General features: G+C 40.2%; 1 protein-coding gene across 13 annotated transcripts in view; it reads right to left on the reverse strand.

Annotated features, from left to right (window-relative positions):
• The window catches only part of SPTAN1 (spectrin alpha, non-erythrocytic 1), a 45,907-nt gene that overhangs the window by 23,914 nt on the left and 1,643 nt on the right, over window positions 1-20,350 (reverse strand). For 8 of the 13 annotated variants that reach the window (XM_040083719.1, XM_040083718.1, XM_040083712.1 and 5 more), the window contains exons 2-23: window positions 18,915-18,965; window positions 13,645-13,884; window positions 12,882-13,007; window positions 11,471-11,611; window positions 10,328-10,474; window positions 9,592-9,725; window positions 8,767-8,911; window positions 8,520-8,674; window positions 7,139-7,274; window positions 6,610-6,711; window positions 6,256-6,393; window positions 5,714-5,824; window positions 5,177-5,254; window positions 4,847-5,002; window positions 4,295-4,499; window positions 3,995-4,176; window positions 3,479-3,722; window positions 3,054-3,176; window positions 2,129-2,346; window positions 1,300-1,392; window positions 832-966; window positions 299-447 (exon numbers count right to left, since the gene is read on the reverse strand). In XM_040083719.1, coding sequence (XP_039939653.1) covers window positions 299-447; window positions 832-966; window positions 1,300-1,392; window positions 2,129-2,346; window positions 3,054-3,176; window positions 3,479-3,722; window positions 3,995-4,176; window positions 4,295-4,499; window positions 4,847-5,002; window positions 5,177-5,254; window positions 5,714-5,824; window positions 6,256-6,393; window positions 6,610-6,711; window positions 7,139-7,274; window positions 8,520-8,674; window positions 8,767-8,911; window positions 9,592-9,725; window positions 10,328-10,474; window positions 11,471-11,611; window positions 12,882-13,007; window positions 13,645-13,884; window positions 18,915-18,947 — 3,191 coding nt within the window. In that variant the 5' untranslated portion in view covers window positions 18,948-18,965. Of the gene's footprint in view, window positions 1-298; window positions 448-831; window positions 967-1,299; window positions 1,393-2,128; window positions 2,347-3,053; window positions 3,177-3,478; window positions 3,723-3,994; window positions 4,177-4,294; window positions 4,500-4,846; window positions 5,003-5,176; window positions 5,255-5,713; window positions 5,825-6,255; window positions 6,394-6,609; window positions 6,712-7,138; window positions 7,275-8,519; window positions 8,675-8,766; window positions 8,912-9,591; window positions 9,726-10,327; window positions 10,475-11,470; window positions 11,612-12,881; window positions 13,008-13,644; window positions 13,885-18,914; window positions 18,966-19,190; window positions 19,210-20,350 lie in introns of those variants that run through there. The other 5 variants (XM_040083716.2, XM_040083715.2, XM_040083711.2 and 2 more) reach the window with 2 other exon arrangements.

The following is a 20,350-nucleotide window of genomic DNA, read 5'->3' on the forward strand; positions in this document are numbered from 1 at the left end:
ACAAACAAGTTAAGTCGTTAGGTACAACAACAAAAGGAACACATAAAATACTCAGGTCAGACAGTAAGTTGAGCTCGAGTGTCATGAGTTTAACGGTTAAAAATGGGAAAAGCAACAAGGAAATCTAGAGTAGGAATAAAACAACTGAATCTGGTGTGTCTGGCAAAGGAGCCCCTTGTTTTGCTCCAATAATTACTCCTTAGTGTAAGAAGCATTAACCTAAGCCGGTGGCAATCTGTGAAGCAAAGGCCAAGCCAGCTAATGCTGGCAGTGTCCTGTCTCGTCACTTAGCTCTTACTGGTTGTCAATTTGCTCCTGCCGCAGTGCTATGCTGCCCTGCTCCTCCAGGAGGTTCTCTCGGGATGCAGACTGAGCAGGATCCAGTTTTTTCACATAGGCAGCTGGCACAAATCCCTGACGGTCATTGACTTCCACCTTCCACCAGTCCTGGAAGCAAAAAAAGCACAAAGCAACCACTGTGAGGCCATCGTCAAGCATAAAGAATGCTGCAAATCAGAGACTTCTATTAACACAAGGAAAACGGTGATGCTCTCAACAGTTTGCTCTCACTATGGAGATGATTTCAAACAAACTGTCTTTTAAAGACAGAGATCTTAACTCCCATGTCTCCCCTTGAATTTGGCCAAAAATTCCTCCACATCAGGTAATTAAAATTCTCACAGACATGTAACCCTGTCAATTTGTTGGCAGCTGTAGAGGAGTGATGGAAATGAAGAGGTTCAGCTGAAGCGTTGCATGGGCTAAATGTGCCAAAACCAAACAAAACACACAGCACTGAGGGAGCCAGCAAAGCAGGAGGCCAGAACCCACCTTGTTGGTGCTGTTGAGTAAGGTGAGGATATCTCCCTTCTTCATTGTCACCTCCCGGGGACTCTTCTCCTGGTAATCATAGAGTGCCAGAACGAGCTCTTTCCCAGTTTCATCATCTGTGGGAGCAACTTGTTGCTAAAACAAAAAAAATAGAGCACAAGAAAAAATGAGCTGTTCCATGTTTATTATAACCAATGTTGTCCTCGAATAGATTTCAGCCTTAGTTAAAGCTACTGTAGAATCAGTTTAGGTGCTGTCTGGGCTCAAACCATGAAAACCACCACATTAAATTGTTTCATTTCATAACAATACAGCTGTCTTATGATTATAAAAACAGACTGATAATTTTTTGAGAAAATCAAGCACAGTCTGCAATAAGCTCTCAAAACCAACAACTGTTATTGAGCTTTGCTTTTTACTTTTTGCTGACCCATGAATTTTATGTACATGATTAGCATCTTTCCTTACCCTGCATGACTGGGCCTGTTCCCTCAATGCCTGGATGCTGCTGCCATAAGCAGAGAGATCAGACATCAAAGCTTCATGTTTCTTCAGGAGAGCCTGAAAGTGGATGATAACAACAACATGCACACCTTGCCATTTCACAAATATGTCTCTGCTTAAAATATATACTTTGACTCCATACAAAGGGAATGTGGGTTTTTCAGAGCTGCCAGCCTTGTGACTCTCATGGGAATAATCACTTCTATTTATTCACAGGCTAGATAGTGGTCCTAATGCTTCTGGTGCTTTGCCTCTACCTTATCTCAGCAACATTCTTTTGCTCTGACCAGAAATAACTATTTCCAGAGTGATACGGTAAGTTTAAAGTGTGCCTTTAAACGGCACTTCATGTTGATAAGATGTCAGTTAGCACTTCCTGGGACATGGTGTTTGACTGCAGAATGATATCAATAAAACAAATCCAGACAAAAACATTACTTCCAGACTAATGAACTGCTGAAAACCAGACTCATATTGAAATGCTCACCCCATGAGGAATTTGCTGATATTACTTTCATTATACTTAAAAAAACAAAACCCTGTAAAAGAGTAGATACAGAGGTAAAGCTTCCTCACAGTTGGTTTAATATACTGAGCAGCAGAATTTTGTATGCAACAGCAACTAAGACATGGGAAAAGACGCCATCTTTTGACTACCAGCCAAAATCTTACTCGATGCAAGAATCTGCCCTCTTTGTTAAGAATCCTGAAATTGTCACAGCTCATTTTTTTACCACTGAGCAAATCCTCACTGTACTTATGCAAAATAGATTTAAACAAGAATCTCAAATACCTCAGCAGAGTCTTCATCTTTCCCATAGTCTGTACTGCCTACAATGGGCTCCTTTTCCCTCATCCAGGATTCAGCCTCATTAGCATCAGCAAAGTACTGCTGAGCCTGCAGGGAATCCTCCAGGTCCTGTCGACGCTGAGATGCTTTGGCTTTCAGAGAGTCCCACTTCTGGTTCAGCTCATTCAGTTTGATTTTCACATCCTCAGCTGCAAAGTGTCCTAGGGAACAGAAGCAGATGGAACTGAAGGACTTCAGCAGACAAAACCAACAGATATCAGAAGATTACTTGTAATTCTTCAAAGTCAGAGAAATTAGACTAATTTAAAGCCTATTTAGACTACAATTATAAAAACATAACTTAGTTGGTCATTTGCCTCAGACTGGAAAACACTGAACCTGTCAATCAAGCTGCACTGCATATCTTAATCATTAGGAATAAAACAAAACATTTTAACATTTCTCAATAATGAAACAGAAAAGGTCATCTCTTTCCAGAGTTCCGGCAACAGACAAATATTATTTCAGACCTGCAGGATTTTTTTTCCCTGTATTTTCATGTCAAAAACACCCCGTCAGAAATAAAGATGCCTATTTATTTAAAAGCGAGAATTACTGTCTCTGTAGAGAATTCTCTCACATCATGATTATGTACCTCTGATAGAACCACTTAACAGATTTACAGACTAAATACAACAGGCATAAAATTGCTAAATAAGTGTTCATCAAGGGTAGACAGAGATCTGTCAAAATTATGACAGGTTCCCATCTAGGAACTTATTTTTATTTTCAGGGGAAAGAATGACCAAGAGTTCATACTGCTAGCAGGTATCTGCCTATTATCAGGATAAAATCAGGCAACAATTCTTAACCGTGCTGGGCCAGAGAACAAAAGACTGTGCCAGAGTTAAAAAATATTGCGACATACCTTCTTCCACCATAGCATTTCCCTTCTGTGTGACTGCTTTAATGCGAGGTTCATGGCCTGCAATCTCTGCCTGCAAAGCCTGGTGCTTCTTCAGCAGATTCTGGACACCAATTAAGTCCTTGCCTGAAAGATACAAAATAATTCATCAGCTAAATCAGAGTCACTAGATGAAATTAACATCTCAGGGCAGCTGCAGCCAGCACCCGGAGAACTCTAACGACTAAGACAGAGCACTATGGAAACTACATTACCACTGGAATTATATGAGCAACATAACAGAGACCCAAGGCCATGGCAAATATGTAACTCTAGGCAGTGTTAATTACACCAAACATCTCTGAAATTTTCAGGAAATGTTCTGTAAAGATACAATTTATAACAGAGCAATTCTGACATCTAAATCCTGGATCCCAGGATGGACCCACCTCGGTTTGTTGAAGCTGCAATGGGTTCCTTTTCCCTAATCCAGGTCTCTTCGTCCTCAATGTCACGGAAAAGCTGCTGCAGGCGAAGAGAATCTGCGAGTTTCTGCTTGCGAGCTACCATGGGGTCCTTCAGAGCTTCATAACGAGCCACTAAAGCTTCTTGTTTTTTCTTGATATTGTCAGCATCAAAGTGCCCAGCCTCCTGGAACTGGCGTGCCTGGATGGTAATGCCATCTATCCGATCCTAAAATTGATCCAGCAACAGCATTAGGTCAGAATTTCTGTGAGGTGGCTGCAGTGACTGAGAAATTAATTTCTATTAAACTTGTAAAGATATTATTTTAGAGACGTACGAGTTATGTTTCAGTTCAAAGTTATTTTCGATAAGCAAACTGTAAAGTCCAAAGCTAAAAAATTATAAAAAACCAGATCTGCTAAGGTCTTTGAGCAGATCTGAAAATACCATCTTTTGAGTGAGCAGATCTGAAAAAGCAGGAATAAAATGATTTCCCTTACCTGATGGGCAGCAACATCTGCCTCTAGCAGCGCGTGTTTCTTCTGCAGATTCTGAACATTAGTAAGATCTTTTCCATAATCATCAGAAGCCAAGTGTCCTTCTACTTCATACAGCCAGAGCTCAATGTCCTCCACGTTGCGATTAAACTGCTGCTGCTGATTGGCTTCTCGCAGTTTGATACCTGAGAGATGGGCAAGAGAACAGGACAAGGTAAGGGAGATGGAAACTGAACTCATCTCCTGTCTTCTCCCAGCTAAACTCTCCAGAAATTTGCCCATATTCTTCTGAGCAAGTCCTACCTTTGAGCTCAGTGGCCTCTAGAAGTTTCTTCCACAAGCTGATGACTTCGTTCATGCGAGCTGCCACCTCATCGGACGCGTAGTGCTTGACATCGATCAGCTTCTGGCCGGCTTTCTCCAGAGCATCGATGCGACTCTGGTTAGCAGACAGCTCTGCCTCAAAAGCCTGGTGTTTCTGAACTTTACCTTGTAAGTTTGATGGATCCTACGGATGATGAAAGAAATAGAACATTTCAATATAAAATTAGTACCCCAAGGCCTCTGAAGAATTTTTGAAATCGCAGTACATTCATAGACATGCCATGATGTTTAACCAGAGGACCTGGCGCCAAAAATATGCCTTCAATCAGAATTCTTAAGCTACTGGATAAGCACAATTACTGCATGATGGGAAAATGCCTCTTGGGGTCAGCAAGAAATTACACAATTCCTCCTGTTGCCATTAATACCACCGACTATCAGCAACATTTTGGCTGATGTTGCTTTGTGTCATTAGACTGATTAAGCTTGATGCTGCCTTAAAAGCATTCTACCATTCATCTTTGTGTTTACCTTGTAGGCCTCATCAGTAGCAGTTTTCATCTTCTCATTAACCCAGCTCTTGAGCTCATCAGAATCTCGGAAAAACTGCTGCAGATGGAAAGAATCCGCCAGCTGAGCGCGGCGGTGCATGGCTCTTTCATGAAGGGCATTTCGGCGGCTCAGCAGCTGAAAAATAAAGAAAGTAAAAGGTTTTTAAATCCTTCAAGCTCATAAGAACCACCACCATACCCATCTTGGGACAACTCCACTGACTTACGCTATGCTGAAGTCAAACCACGTAAAATTATAAAGCAGAACAAGATTTAAAGTCTACAGTCCAAATGGATTTTGGATACTTACAGCATCTCGGCGTGTAGCAACATCCTCCATGGCATAGTGGTTATTCTGAATCAACTTAGTAGCAAACTCATCTAATGCCTAGAGGGAAAACAAGTTTCCATTTATTTGGTGTAATAGCAATTGTGTGTGCAAATTTGCTTAGTATATCAATTCTCCAAGGTTTATCACAGTAAAACTGGCAGAAAGCCATACAGATCTATCCAAACACCCTCTTCTCTCTGTACCCTCACCCTCTCCATGTGGAAGAGTGCAAGGTTTTGACAAATATTCATCCACCTGTGTGCTGGTATGATAAGGAAGCACCAGGTTACCCAGCTCTGAGACAGAAATAGAGCCCTACCCCACACCTTTTCCACTGTTTTCCATTTTAGAGACAATCCCTGTTATTTAGAGCTAATGCATCCCACAAAACAGAAGATCACACTGCAAAGCAAACCTCATCCTTTACCATCCTCTAGCAGTGTCTCCTCCCCAGTCAATAAATGCCCTTTTTTCACTTCTTGTTGATTTAGTGATGACCTAATGTCAATGTCTTACTGTGATTTTCTCCTCTTGGGCACTTAGGGATTTCTCAAAGTCTTCATGCTTCTTTAGAAGAGCCTCCACACTGTCCAGAGAATCGCCAAGGTCCTCATTCAGCAGAAATGCCTGAAGTAAGGGCACAAACACATTTTTATGTTTCCATACTCAGCTGCTCTAAGTGAGCTCAAGCACAGCCAGAAACATTTCCTGCCATATGTTATCACCAAAAGGTAAAGATGTCATACTGGCAGGGTGTTTGCTTTATGCTTCTAATAGCCAATAATTCTTTTTAGCTTCTTATTCAACCAGCATTTTACAAGAGTTAACACACACAAAAGCCACATCAAGCCCACTTGTCACAGCTCCTAGTTTCAGCATTAGATGGAAGCAGCCATTTCACCATTTCAGGCAGTCAGATAAATAACTCTGCACAGCACCCACTCACTCGTGGGTGTTTATGGCCCTGCCAGCAGGCAATACCAATTGCTTAAGCTTACAGAAGACTACCCAGAAATTAAAGTCCACCATATCAGGAGAATTCAAAGATACACACTCACCTCTTGTTTGCTCATCCAGTTGTCAACTTGTTCGGTGTCTCTGTAGAAAAGCTGCAGGTCCATGCACTGCTCATACTGCTGTCTGCGGAGCTCCCACAGTTCCAGCAAGGCAGACCTTTCATCTGAGAGGATGGTCAGCTAATTGATTGGGAAGAAGAATATATCAAAATTATATTTAACACTCTAGTTCACTTCCATCTCAATGTAAAATCTAATTGTGACTCTAAAAAAGTGGCTAGCACTGAATTGCCAATGACCTCCTGCGTAAACAATCAAATCTCCAGCTCCTGATGTGAACATCCTTTTAAATTAAGGGACATAAAATTCTTCTAGGAGCTCTTGCTCTCAATTTACCTTTTCTTTAACTTCATCAGAAGCGTAGTGCCCAGCAGAGAGCAAAGCCTGGCCTGACTCATCAGCAGATTTGAAGCTGTCTTCATGGGCATCAATTTCTCCCTATGGAAGGAGACGTGAAAAAGCTGTTACCAAAATTTATCTTAGCAGAGTGTCAGAATTACCCTACAATGCACATAAGGTAGGCATAAATTCCTGCATTAAAATGAAACCAAAAGTTTATTTGAGCAGAATTCTTCCTGCTTAATTATAGGAATTCCTCATGATGGAGAACTAAAACAGTCGTTAGTCCAATTGGCTGCTATTAGGCCGATTTTCTATAAAATATTATCATAAGCATTCTTAAATACTTAGTAATTAGTATATATCTGCCATCTAGAAACAATTAAAAATCCTAAATCAGGACAGCAATCTAGTACTGTGTTAGTTGCATAATCACAGCATTCCTGTGCTACAATACTGACTCAGAGACTGTTAGACATACAAATCAGAGGGCTGCTGACTGGATTTGGCTGTATAACCACCCTACCTTATGTTCCTGATGTCTGTCTAGAAGAGCTTCTGCCCCAGCCACATCATTGGCAAGTTCATCAGCATTTATCAGAGCCTTCATCTCAGTCACCCAGCTGGTGAGGTCTCGGAAATCTGCCAGAAAGCGCTGCAGCCTTAGGTAAGCAAAAGAAAAATTATTTGGAATAATTAACTTGCAGAGTTTCTCTCCCCTTTCCCCAAAGAGAGGGTTGCAAACAAAAGCCGTTCCTCAGATAGAAATAAAAGAACACAAAAATGTGCTCAGAATATTAAATAACTAAATATGCTTTCAGTCAAAAATAGGCCTTCTGAAGTTATGAAAATGTTGGGTTCTAAATCAATGTCTCAAGGATACATTTTGCATATAACTTCCATTGTAAGTAAAATTAATATTCCTAACTACACACTGAGGACAACAGAAATCAAAATTTAGATCAAGATAATCCACAGGGCTGCTTCTGTCACAACCATAACAGTGTGGGGGGGAGGGAACTGACAGAAAATTATGACTGCACATGCCTCAGCCTTAAAACAAGCAAACAAATCCTCAAATTCCTTCCAGAATGCCTTTAGTTGTTTCCTTTGGCATATGCTTAACACTTATCAGCAAAAGCGATCCATTTCTGTTTCTATTACATTTGCTGTTAATTGCTCTGAAGAGACTATGACAGGGAAGGTAAAGGAAAAGTTTATTTGTGTGGGTCTCCACTGCCAAAAAGTCCCATGTTGTGGGAAGGAACAAAGGGCAGAAAAACAAAAGTAGAAAGGTTGTAAACTAACCACCATATCAGGATTAGTTTGTTTTTAGTATGGCTTCTCAACAGTGATCTAACAGGTTATGTTTCAGAGACCAGGTTAGCACAGACAACACTGGATGAAGACAAATCCCACAGCAAAAAAAACCAAACTATCACAGAAACAGGGAATTAATTTGTTCTGGAACAATATATCAAACAATGTATCATACTTCAGTCTTCATAGAGACTCTTAAAGACTAGTGAATAGATTTGTAACAAAAGTATTAAAAAAGCTCCTTTTTTTTCAGCGAAACTGAAACACAGTCAGGTAATGTAATTCAAAATGCATGTCTCAACTCAGATGGAAAAAATAGCAAATGTCCTAAAACATCACTGTGTCCATTTTCATAGTTGATCCACATCCAGAGAATGACAAAGAGCTCCGATAACTTTTCAATCACATAAATATTTCTTTTACAACAAGAAGTTAGTGTAAAATAGAATTTGGTGAACGAGACTGCTCCGAAAACACCAGAATCATCCCAAAATTTTGTGTACAGCACCCCTTTCTTCTCCTTCCCCGAGCCCTGCGTGATCTGTGACCAAGGAGGGAGGCAGCACTGTCCTGCTGCAGGGACACACCTGTAGGAGTCGTTGAGGCGAGCGTGCCGCTCCGCTGCCAGCGTCCGGATCTGCTCCCAGTTGGCAATGAGCTCCTCCCGTTTCACTTGAATTTGGGAAGCATTAATTGGGTGAGACTGCTGCAGACGGTCAGCTTCTGCACACAGGGCCTTCACCTAAACCCAGGCAAAGTGTGAGTGAGCTTCCAGCCTTTTACAGGGCGGATACCTCGTTTAAACTGCAGGTGAAATCCATCTCACAGGGGTACCTTATCTTCCAGAGCTGCCAGGTCTCTTTCCAGGCCTTCGTGCTTGCGCAGTAGTGCCTGCACACTGGCTAAGTCTCTGCCAAAATCATCTGAGGCCATCAACTGCCCTTTCTCCTTAATCCAGCTGATTGTTTCATCCACATCCCTTCAAAACAAAGCACAAATTGAAAGCAGTTTGTCTTGTGTGGAAAAAGGAAGGAAGCAGGATGCGTTCCCATAAGTGTGCCAAGACATATTGGCACACAAACCCATATATATAAACACTGCATCCAACTACAAACATCCTTTAGAAAAAAGATAAATAGACTTTCTTTGCATCTCAAGAAACTTTGAAGCATATTTACAGATGCAAACCACGAATTACAGCAGCGCTGAACACTGTCATGGAGTGGATCTACTTCCCCCTCTGGACCCTTTTCCAACTTTATTACAGCAAATCTCAAAATGCTATAGATGGGAGATGAGAATAGAAAGACATTGCTCAAATCCTCCAGAACAACTGGGCTGACATCCAATAAAAAAAGCACACCCCATATAAAGCTCATCTAGGACAGAACTGGGGGGAAAAGCCCTCAGAGGAAAGGAGAGCAAAACTGCCATTAGCAGGAATGAGCACAATGGCCAAGTTCTGCAAAGCTCCATCAGAATGATCATTTTAAAGCAACTGTATAGAACAACGAGGTCTTCATTCAGCAAGTCATGCAGAAGAGCAAAGCAAAGCCACAGGAGACAGTAGCTCTTCTCACACTGCTGCGTGCAGCTGAATGCATCATTAAACACCTACACAAGGGTTACATCATTCAGCAGATCCTGCCAAGTTCATACCTGTTGAAACGTTGAACTTCAGCTGCCCCAAAGAGTTTTCCTTGCCTCTGAAGGGCAAGCCCCTTAAGACGCTGCCAGCTTGCATTTACTTCATCTTGTTTGGACTTTATCAGTTCCTCTTCAGGGTGTGTTTCCTGGCAAGCAAAGGAAAAATGATATTTTCATATGTTCTTTGGTTTTACATCTATTGATGAAATGCTGGTGGTCTTCAAGAGATCAATTTATAATTACTGTCCTTTCCAGATGATCACCCAATTCAGTAGTTTCCCTGAAATTTCACTGTGCAAACATTCAATACTCTTGTAGTGTTTTCCCTATAGACTTAATTAGTCCATGGGAAGAGGGCTATAAACAGTTATCTTCTTTTTCCCTGGAATGAAACATTTCCTGCCCTGCCTCCCTCTTTGGTGAGGCCCCAGATATCAAACTAGAAGAGATATTAAACCTCCTTGTCCAAGGGAAATAAATTTGACCCCAATATGAAGGTTTCTCTTCCTAATCACTACTCTCCACATTTCCAGGAACATTCCCAGATGGGGCAGTTATTCAGGCTGTTCAGCAGAAGAACAAGTGAATCAAAATGTGACCATTTAAGGTGAGGATAACCAAGTACCCACGTGGAGCAAAGCTTAAAGATCTGCCCCAAACCAGCAGGGAAAGAGGAGAAGTTACAGACAAATGTTTGCTGTAACAACTGACTTGCCAAGAGAGATTTTTGATACCCATAAATGCTTACCTGGATAAGTTTGCCAGCAAACTGGTTCACTTCATTTACTCTTTCTTCATGAGCTGCAAGGTCTGTCTGGAACTCTTCAAACTTCTTCTGCAAAACTTCTACATGCTCTAAGTCCTGTCCAAGCTCTTCTGATGTCACTATTGCTTCCTAGCACATTGAAAAAAAAAAAAAGTTAATTTCAGTATATCCTATGGGAAATTACTATTAAAAATTAGGAAGGAAATTGTCCTAATTTTCAATAGGTCAAAGACAATCACAGTGTTTAAGGTCAGACTTAAAACAACAAAGTTTCTTCATTAAACTCCATTCCCTGCCCCAACACCAGCCCATTATTGCAGAAAAATGCAAGATCACCAAGGGGATTATTCTTCATCTTCCTTGGTCATATTAATTTTTCAAGTACAAATTCTTAGCACACAGAGTGATTAGAATTTGTTCCTTTTTACACTGTTTATTGGCATTTGCTGTAGGCTTCTGATGCAAGAATTCTGCACAAAAAGTGCAGTGTTGTATTTAGTAACAGTTATACAGGGTTTACAGTTTGAACCCACAGTGATACAAAATAACAAACCAGCATTTAAGGAAACCAGTGTGATTATTTTGTGGCTTTTTCTTCCTTTTGATACTTTGGTTTGTGGTCTGCTCCCTTAAGAGTTCAAAGAATCAAGAGTTCAAACAATCCTCCTGCAGCTCATGTTCTTACAATGAATATCTAAAAGTATTCCAATCATTTAGTAACTATCTCCACACTGCTTGCTACTTGGGCTGGCTCCTTTCTGAAACAAATAATTTAGAATATTTATTAAAAAAAATATTTGCTTTTACACGTTGAAGATTTCCCTGAAAGGAAATTTGAATTTTATTTGTCTTCTCAAAGCAAAGAATGAATTGATTATGCTAAAAGTAGTCTCCAACACACAGGCTTCCTCTTAGCCTAATAACTTTTATTGTGGCTGCAAAAGAACAGTAGTAGTTTGCACAGGTACTGCTGATGCAATGTGAATAACTAAATAAAACGTACAGGAGCCTTTACAAGCTTTCTGAGACTACCTGACCTCCAGCAACTCTATGCTGACAGAACTTTTTCACACAAACACATCCAATTTCCCATCAAGGACACAATAAAAGGAAGTAATTGTACACCTTATCATTGATCCAGTCCAAGACATCTTCACATTCCCGTAAATATTGCACCAGCTTCTGTGCCTGCAATAATTTGACTCCCTTCTCTCTCATCTTTTCCATCAGTAATTCCCATAGTCGGTGCAGCTCCTGCAGTCGAGTCTGGAACAAAAGGATGTTGTTATTAAAATCCCCTGTCAAAGAGGATGAGATTTATTCCCTTCCTGTCCTTAACAGTAGATTTATTTATTTTTCTGCACTTGTACATCCTAAATCTTACTTTAGACAAAGGGTGAGGGACAAACCTCATGATTTTATCTCCAGTAAATAGTTTTCAAATTATGCAAAGTGTTGCAACATAAAATTAGAAATCACTGAACTGAGTATTTAGACAGTTGTCACTAATTAATGAAGCTATGAAATAGTTGTCTTTATGTAACTATGAGCTAAACATCTTGAGATAAAAATTGATTTCAATTCTATGCTAACGTGAAGTCATACCAAAAATTTGCTGCTCTTCCCCTTCGAATGTTCAGTCTTTTATAAGAAAGTCAACTCCCAATAAGGGAATTTCATCTTTCTTTGGGAATTTATTCTTATCTAAGACAACACATTTGTTTCAAGTCAATCTTATGCCATTTCACTGTACTTTAACCACTTCTCTTAACACTAAGCAGTTAATATATTTAGCTAACATTGTAAAGTGACATGCTGTGGACATACTAGGAGCAATTACTAGTTTTAATACTGATTTTCTCTGCTGCACTTGGCCTTTCAAAACTATTGGGAATCACTATAAACTTTATAGACAACAAAAAGTAAAACCACACTCCCACACATGCACACAACCTGCAAAACAGGAAAGTAACTACTCCACCCATTGTCTATAACGCTTTGCTCATCAAGACCTGAAACCTGAAAGTCATTCAAGAGAAGCTTTTGAACATCATGGGCGGGTACCACTTAGTCCACTCAGAAAGTTCAACTAAAGAGGTTTCAAGGGAGGAAAGAGCTCTGAGCACTGCCCAGGAGGATGGTGCAAACTGTCAACCAAGGCAGGAAGGAGGCATTGCAAAAACAAGTTGCACTGCAGAGCCACAAGCTTCACCTACTCGTATGTGGGACCCCACTTGGGTGGCCGTGACTATCGGGCGCTGGGCGGTCCGGTACGGCGTGAAGGACTGAACCAGTAAAGGCAAGTTAGAATGAAATGCTAATAAAGTTGATAATCACTACAAAAACGTCTCCTCTTTAAACAGTTCTCCTCAGAACCGGATACAAAACAAGGTATGAAGGCGCTCATGAAAGAAAATCATCTCTGAGCTTTAAAAATATAAAATTTTCTCATGACTTCACTAATCAAATACCTGTAGAATTTTAAAGAGCCTGTAAGGGGGGTGGGTGGAGAAGGGAAAAAAGCTTTAAAACTCACTCTTATGGTTTCAGATGCAAAATGGCTTTCATTAATCATCTGATTTCCAGTCTCATCCAGTTTAATGATGGCTCCTGAATTGGCCTGCACCTCAGCTTCAAAGGCTTGGTGCTTCTGCAGCTTCCCCTAAAAGGAAAACAGCCAAGAGTGCAACTGAGATTTGGTGCAGGGACTCCTCCACATTCCCCAGCAGCAAGATTTTATGTGTATTTTATGCATATTCAGGACTGACAAACAAAAAATAAAACGGCACAGTTCAAATCAATTGTATCATAGGGTGCAACAACAGGAGAATTCAAACATCCCAGTTTTAGTTATCTCTTTCTTGTGCTTGCTCTTGCACATGACAGCGTTCAAACCCCTGAGAACCTGTCAGCTAGCTCTACCCATACAGGCTTTTTTCTACAAATATCTTTTTTTTCTTTTTTTTTTTTTTTGTGGTAACAATAAGTGGTAATTCACATTTATTTATGGAGTTAAGGCATCCAACAAATTCTAGGATTAACCAAAGTTGGTTTTGCACTACATTACACTGAGCAACTTTTTCCACGCTGATGTAGCATCTAATCCATTATTAGAAATACTCCAATTACATCAGCAAAAAGCCAGGTTTTTGAAGAGCACTTTGCAAGGTCATGGGTATTTGCATCCATCTCTCTTCACTCTCAGATCAAGTTTCATTTCTGCGTTTGTTCTCTCCCAGCTGACCTGTAACGCCCTAAAATTAATAGTACAGGAAATATAAAGTGGCAGGAGGACTTGCCTGCAAATTGCTTGGGTCTTTGTAATTTTCATCAGATGCAATCTGCAGTTTCTCTTGGATCCATTTTTCAAGCTCGTCTGCATCACGCTGGAAAAACTGGAATCGATAGGAATCTTCAAGTTTTTGGCGCCTTAGAGAAGAGAGTTCCTTGAACCTGTGGTAACGGTCCAAAACTTGCTGACGCCTTTCTTGGATATCTTCTGCCGTTTCCAACACTTTTACACCACTTGGATCCATTTTCTGAAAACAAAAATAAAACCCCCTTATGTTTGTCCTACAAAACATTGGTAGATCAGGAAGATATCCATGCAGAAAAAAAGCTGTTTTTTAAAAAATCACACGTGGTTTACTTACAGTCTTCCTCTGTGTGTGCAGGTACGTGTATAAAATATAAGTATCTTACATATAAATAAAAGACACTTTAGCAGAAAGTGATAAAGGAAAATTTACAAAGACATTTAACACCTATTTGGTTTGGACAAATATGGCTGCAGTCATTTAAAGTCCATGTCACCTCAAACTGTAGCATGCAAGTGTCCAATACAACAGCTAAAAATGTGGGTTTGTGCACAAATATGTGTAGATACAGACATAAAATATTTCTTGTACAGCATACAATATCTTGAAATATAGTATTTAAAACATTCAGTACTAAACTAAAGAATATTACTCTCCTTTGAACAACACTTAAGTGGCCCACATGTATCTATATGCACTTACATACATATTTAGACCCACATCTCTGTCTGATGCATCTTTGCTCTCGATTTAAAAAGTTACAAACCCATCCTGCCACTCTCCACACAACCTTTCAAGAGCTAGTAAGAAGCTTCACAGATCTGGCCTTACACAAACAAGTAAAGGAGCATTTTGCTTAACCAATGATCTTGCTCTGATTGAAAACCCTTCCACGTTGCTTTATGTACTAAAACCTAATATTGCTACTGCAGGCAGCAAAGACCTGACTACTGATCTGCTTTTTCACTTTTTTGTTAAAATTGTGACAACCTTTTAATTTGCAGTTCCTAAACTTTCAAAAAGCAATTTGATTTTCAGTAAAAGATCTGGGCACTAGACTAGAACTGTAACACAAATTTTAAAAGTGGAACTATTACTATCATTGAAGTTTGAATATTTAACCACTTGTTTAACAACTAACTGCTTATCAACAGGTAGCTGCAACAAACACGCTGTGCCTGAACAATTTTGCAATCAATGTCTTTGTGTACAAGTGTTTACACGAGTCACTCACTTAATGCTTTTCTACCATCAATTCTGCACTCCCCAAACTAAAGGCAAGAATCCCAGACTAAAACTGCAGACTAAAAAGCATGGGCAATCAGTTAAAATATGTCATTAAATATTAAATTGTTATTTAGTCGCTAGTTAGCTGCATGCTTTAATTAGACATGTATTCTTGCATAATTGTATGGAAAACTCCACAGGTTGGAAAGTGATCTACAGGGCCATGTTTTCCTTGCACTTGTAAAAGGACAATCTGATAGAAAGGAACATATGGGGACGAATCCAGACATTCCTGAGCTACCCTTCCAAGGTCCCCACCCTCCAGAGGACAGCCGTGCCAGCAGCACTCCTTGCTCCCATGAACTCTGAGCCCCGACTGCACTGCGGCACTCGCAGGAAGGAAAGAAAATTCAGCTTTGCTTTTTCTTCCACTCATTACTGTCAAAAGAGGGCAAGGAAAAAAACCACCCCGGTGTGTGCAGACTGTGTTACATAAACGAAGCCCAGGTTTTGCCTGGCATTGCTACCAAAATCTCCACTTGATTAGTGTATCTGAGTATTAAAAGCTCAAAGTCCTGAACATAAGCTCAAGCACAGATACGGTTCCCTGAGAAAGTAGCAGTTTTTTCCAGCACTCTTTCAAACAGCTTTTTTCCTCCAGGAAAGGAAGTTACTGCTAAAAACTTCCTTTCCTGCCCTGTCATGCTGTGTTTGAATCCCAACAACTCTTCTTTTAAACTGCATTGTGTTCTGAAATAACACAGTGCCAGCTGGTCTAATGTACTGCATGGCTGGAGCCGCTCTGCTGATTCTGGTTTAGGGCAGTGCTGGGAGAAAATTAAATCCTGGTCAGTCACTGGAACACTGTACACTCATTCACTGTAAAATACAACTCAGCTTGCACTTCAATATTATAAATAACCTCCGCAAAGTGATTTGAAAATATTTTAAATTATTTAATTATTTACGTGATTAATCTAGGGAAATAATTTAAATTATCATTTCAAACATTGTTACAATATTGAAAGCCAAATGGGAGACCTTCTGTAATTTACCCTGGGAGCTGATTTGTCTCTCACCACACAGGCCAGGCAATCTGGCTCCTCTTTTTGCTGGAATTGGTTATAAGAAAGGCTCCTTTTGTAACTACAGTGGAGCGAGTCAATTGTAAAAGAAGTGCTTTAGTGTAGCAATAATGGACTGTTCTTCCTGCAGCCCCAGCAGACGTCAGCAGTGGCTGTGCTGCCAGAGCCACCAGGGAGCTCGGAACTCAAAAGTCATGGATGCTGCAGAACAATGCAGTCTCCTCCCTCCCTCCCATGTTATCCCCTCCAGCTGCAGCACTCCCTGCAGTACCAAGCCCTCCAAGATGTTCCCACAACTTCTTGGTTCAACGACACCGTTTGAAGACACCTAGGATCCCTCTGCACTTCTTGCACGAATCCCACCAACTAGAAGTTGTGCTTTGTGTTTTTAAGGTGAAAAGCACTGGGATGTGACTGTGCCAGGCTGTCCCCAGATAACCGGTGCCATCCCTCCGGCCCCGCCCGGCACAGCCGGTGCAGGGTGATAAGGAGGGGGCTGAGGGAACTTTCCAGGCCCCAGAGAGCAGATCTGGACTGTCCTGGTGACATTTCAGTCCTCCTTTCATGCTGTAAGACTGACATTAGGTCAGCTATGTCTTAACTCAAAAAAATCAAAAGTGCTTCTTCATACTGCACCGTTTTGGTGATGTTATTTAAAAAGGAAAAAAAAAACCAACCAACAAAAAGAAGTAGAAAAATTAAGGGAAAAAACCCAAAACAACAAAACAAACTTATTACTCTCACCCTTCCACCTATGCCTTCCCCAGTCAATACAAATTATACATAATAGCACACTAAAATATACAACTGCAGGTATTTACAGCCACCGCAGTGCAACAACGATGATGTCAGCAACACCATTCAAGTTCAGGAAGAGCGGAATTGAGGTGGCTTCAACAGGAATTACAGCGGTGCCACACAGCAGAGCTGTCAGCACTTCCCTTACCAAAACACGTTTTCAGGGATTTAAAAGCACAAATGTGAAATACATTCAGCGCTAGGCAGAAGATTTTTGTGTATTTTTAAAAGCAACTACATGAAGCTTAAAAAAAACAAAACTCCTTTGCCTGAAAAACCATCAGGTAGCAGTACATAAAGGTCTTCAAAAGTAGTAAAATAATTTTGTCTTAAGACAAGTCCTGATGTGTTACATATATTCAGCATGCATGACCTCAGCAGTAGCCTGTTAACAGAAATATTTTCCCTACCAAAACATTCCTGCTTCCCAACTATGCACACATGAACAGCTCAATACATTTTTTTTTATATATTCATCAACATCACACATCGTCAATCTTGTCTAAGGAAGATTTAACTGGTATCAGCTACTCCCTCTTGGGGAACGGGAACAGATTGCTGATCTTTCTTCTTTAAGCAAAAAATGGATGTGAAAATAACCTTCGAAAGGACGGAGAAAATAAAGAATAACACACAATTTTTCCAGCTTTCATTTCTCCCATTCACAGCACCCTCAAAACACCAGGGAAGAAACAAACCACCATGACTGCCTGGTTCAGGGAAGTCCACAGTTCTTGTACTGCTGGAAAATCAAAGAGAATCCTTCTGAAAACATGCACAGAACTGGCTCCTGCAAAAGAAGCCTGAGCATGTTGTGTTACAGAGAAGGATCCTATCCTAGAGATTTAAAATGCTATTGGGACAAAATTAATGCCCGGCTTTTTGGTTTGATGAATTTAACTGTACAAAATAAAGATGTTTTGAGGCTAGACTATGTGCAGTAGAACACTGTGTCCAAATATGCTGTTAAGGAAGGTCACTAACAGCCCCAAACCTCCACAAATTCCAAGCCAGAAAAATCAGTCAAGCACTGCAGTAGTTGCTGCTTGATGCTGTAGACCTCTATAGACTAGCCACAGTGCAGGTAAAATTCAAATCAGCCCCAAAATTTAAGCAGGTATTGCAGGGACACAGAAACTGTCACATTAGAAGAAAAAAATAAATGTAAATTGTTTAAACCAAAGTGGTTGCAAAGCTGGTGATTTAGGCTGACAAGAGGGTTTGAGCACAACCTCAACTATGCACTTTTGAAATATGAAGAAATATAAAAACCCATTCATTTTTAGGCATTTAATCTTAAAATCTCTATTTTACTATTTAAACAAGAGCAGTTGAATTGCCCATCTGAATTTGGTGTCTTTAAATAGAGGGGGGCTTTTTCGGATTTGTTTTGCTTTAACATCACAGACCTTTCATAAAATTATTCAGGGCTGGCAAGGACTGCACTCTGCTGAGACTCCTGAGAAAGCAAATTACCTTGACTGCATTGCAGAAATGCAGAGTTTACAGGTAATGCAAGATTATATAATTAACCCCAGCATCTTTCATCCCCATTTGTTATCTTTTCATTATCATTTTAATTGTAGTATAAACATTTACATCACTACCATTTCCAAATAAAATCTAGTTGCTTGTGCTCCCCAGCTGAAGTCTGATGCATACATCCTATTTATTTTATCACCACTGAAACAGAAGCATCACAGTGTAGAAACAGTTACACCACAACAACTCAAGGATTATAAATTTGTGCAAGTGGATGAATAGGAACCAAAGCCAACTTTGAATGCACGATGTTCTACACTGTAAATCTCCTCACAGTTGGTTTGCAGATGCTATAAAGAAAAAGATTCGCTCAAGTACGTTTTAAAATAAAACCCAAAACCTCTTGGAAAAGTAATCAGTATCAAAACCTGATTATATTGAACCATAACTTCTATAGAAAGTTCACACATCATGCATCACAGACAGAAATTAGGCAACTCAAAAGTATTAAAGGAAAGGCAGATCAGACTCACATTAAGTGCAAATAAAGTACCTGCTGCATAGAATAAATTCAAACCAGTGGCTTTTGTTACAAACAGGTCACTGCAATAAAGGCAGGCAAGTGTGGCAAAGGCACTTCATGCATTACAGAAAAAATACCTGGACTTTGACTTTACGAAACGATGAGAACATGATGGAAGAATGTAGAGTCTAAAAGGGAGGGGGAAATCAAGATAACATTCAACTAATGACCAGTATAAGGATATGACTGATTATTTTCTGTCACAGTATGTGTTAATTACTTTCCTTTTGCTTGTCACATAAAAACAATTTGGTGCTAGCGTTACCCAAGCCATTGAAAACGACAGAGCCCCTCATGCAAAGAGAAGGTTACAACATCAACAGGAAAACTTAGTTAATTCAGTAGGTACTAACCTTTCCAGTTAGTTCAAAACAAACCAAAAAACTACCATAATCTGAAGGTCAAAAGAGAAAGTAAAGCAAGTTATCTGGACTTGGCAAATGATGGCCCTTGCTACAGCATAATCAAGCACGATGGCTTAATTTGAAGACATAAATTTAATCAGAAAGTTTGGAATGTAAGTATCTACAAAAATGTTGACTTTCAATTGCCACAACAAAAAATGGACAAGTAGCGGTTGCGACATAGGCATTTTTTGAGATGCAGCTGTTAAGAATTGCCAAATCCACTGAATTTTCAGCTGAAAATTTCCTTTCCTTCCCCAGCCTCATGGACATGCTGCAATGCCTCCGTGGAAAACTGCAGCAGTGCGTGTGTGTGTGTGTGCCTCTGTGCCTGCTGGAGCTGTGGAGGTCTCCGGCATTTGCACAGCTTCACCTGTGTCAGCTGCAGCGGGAGCTGCATTCCTGCTGCGCTGGGTCCATGGGCAGCCCCGGGAGCACAGCCCGGGCCGTGCTCGCAGTCGCTGTCTCCATCCACGGCATCTGCAGCCTGCTCCACCCCATTCTTCTGCTGCCTACACTCACTCCAGGGACAAATGGAAAAAACAAACTCCCACACTACGCTAACAAGCGGAGGAGAAAAGGGAGGAATTCGTATTATTTCCTCCGATAATGGGGAAGTGATCAATTGTCTCCAAAAAGCAATGTATTTATGATTAAAACAGTCACAACCCCCATTAATACATTAAATGGACCAAAGATACGAAGTTATTTATGTTAAATTACTAAGGTTGGTTGCAAATGTCATAGTTGAGAAATACAAATTTCTCACTAAGAGGTACCACCCTCCGTCAAGAGAACTAAGGCCTCTCTTACCCTACTGCTGCGCAGGGGAAAAATGTGCAAAAAACACTTGAAATGTGTAAATGTAGCCACCTTTTTTGTTACTGTTGCTACCTTTGTTATTAAAAAAGTAACCAAAATTATGTTTAACTTCCTGAACTACAGATCTCATATAAGCATTACATTAATGCTGTTTATTTAAATAAAATTTTGATTTCAGTCTGACCAATATGGATATTGTGGCTTTTTATTTCAACAAGAATGGAAATAAAAGACTTTTTGAACAATGTAACCTGTTATCTTGGTTCAAGTATTTTCCACAGCTTAAC

The sequence above is a fragment of the Hirundo rustica genome, chromosome 20 (assembly GCF_015227805.2).
Source record: "Hirundo rustica isolate bHirRus1 chromosome 20, bHirRus1.pri.v3, whole genome shotgun sequence".
NCBI classification, from domain to species: Eukaryota; Metazoa; Chordata; class Aves; order Passeriformes; family Hirundinidae; genus Hirundo; species Hirundo rustica.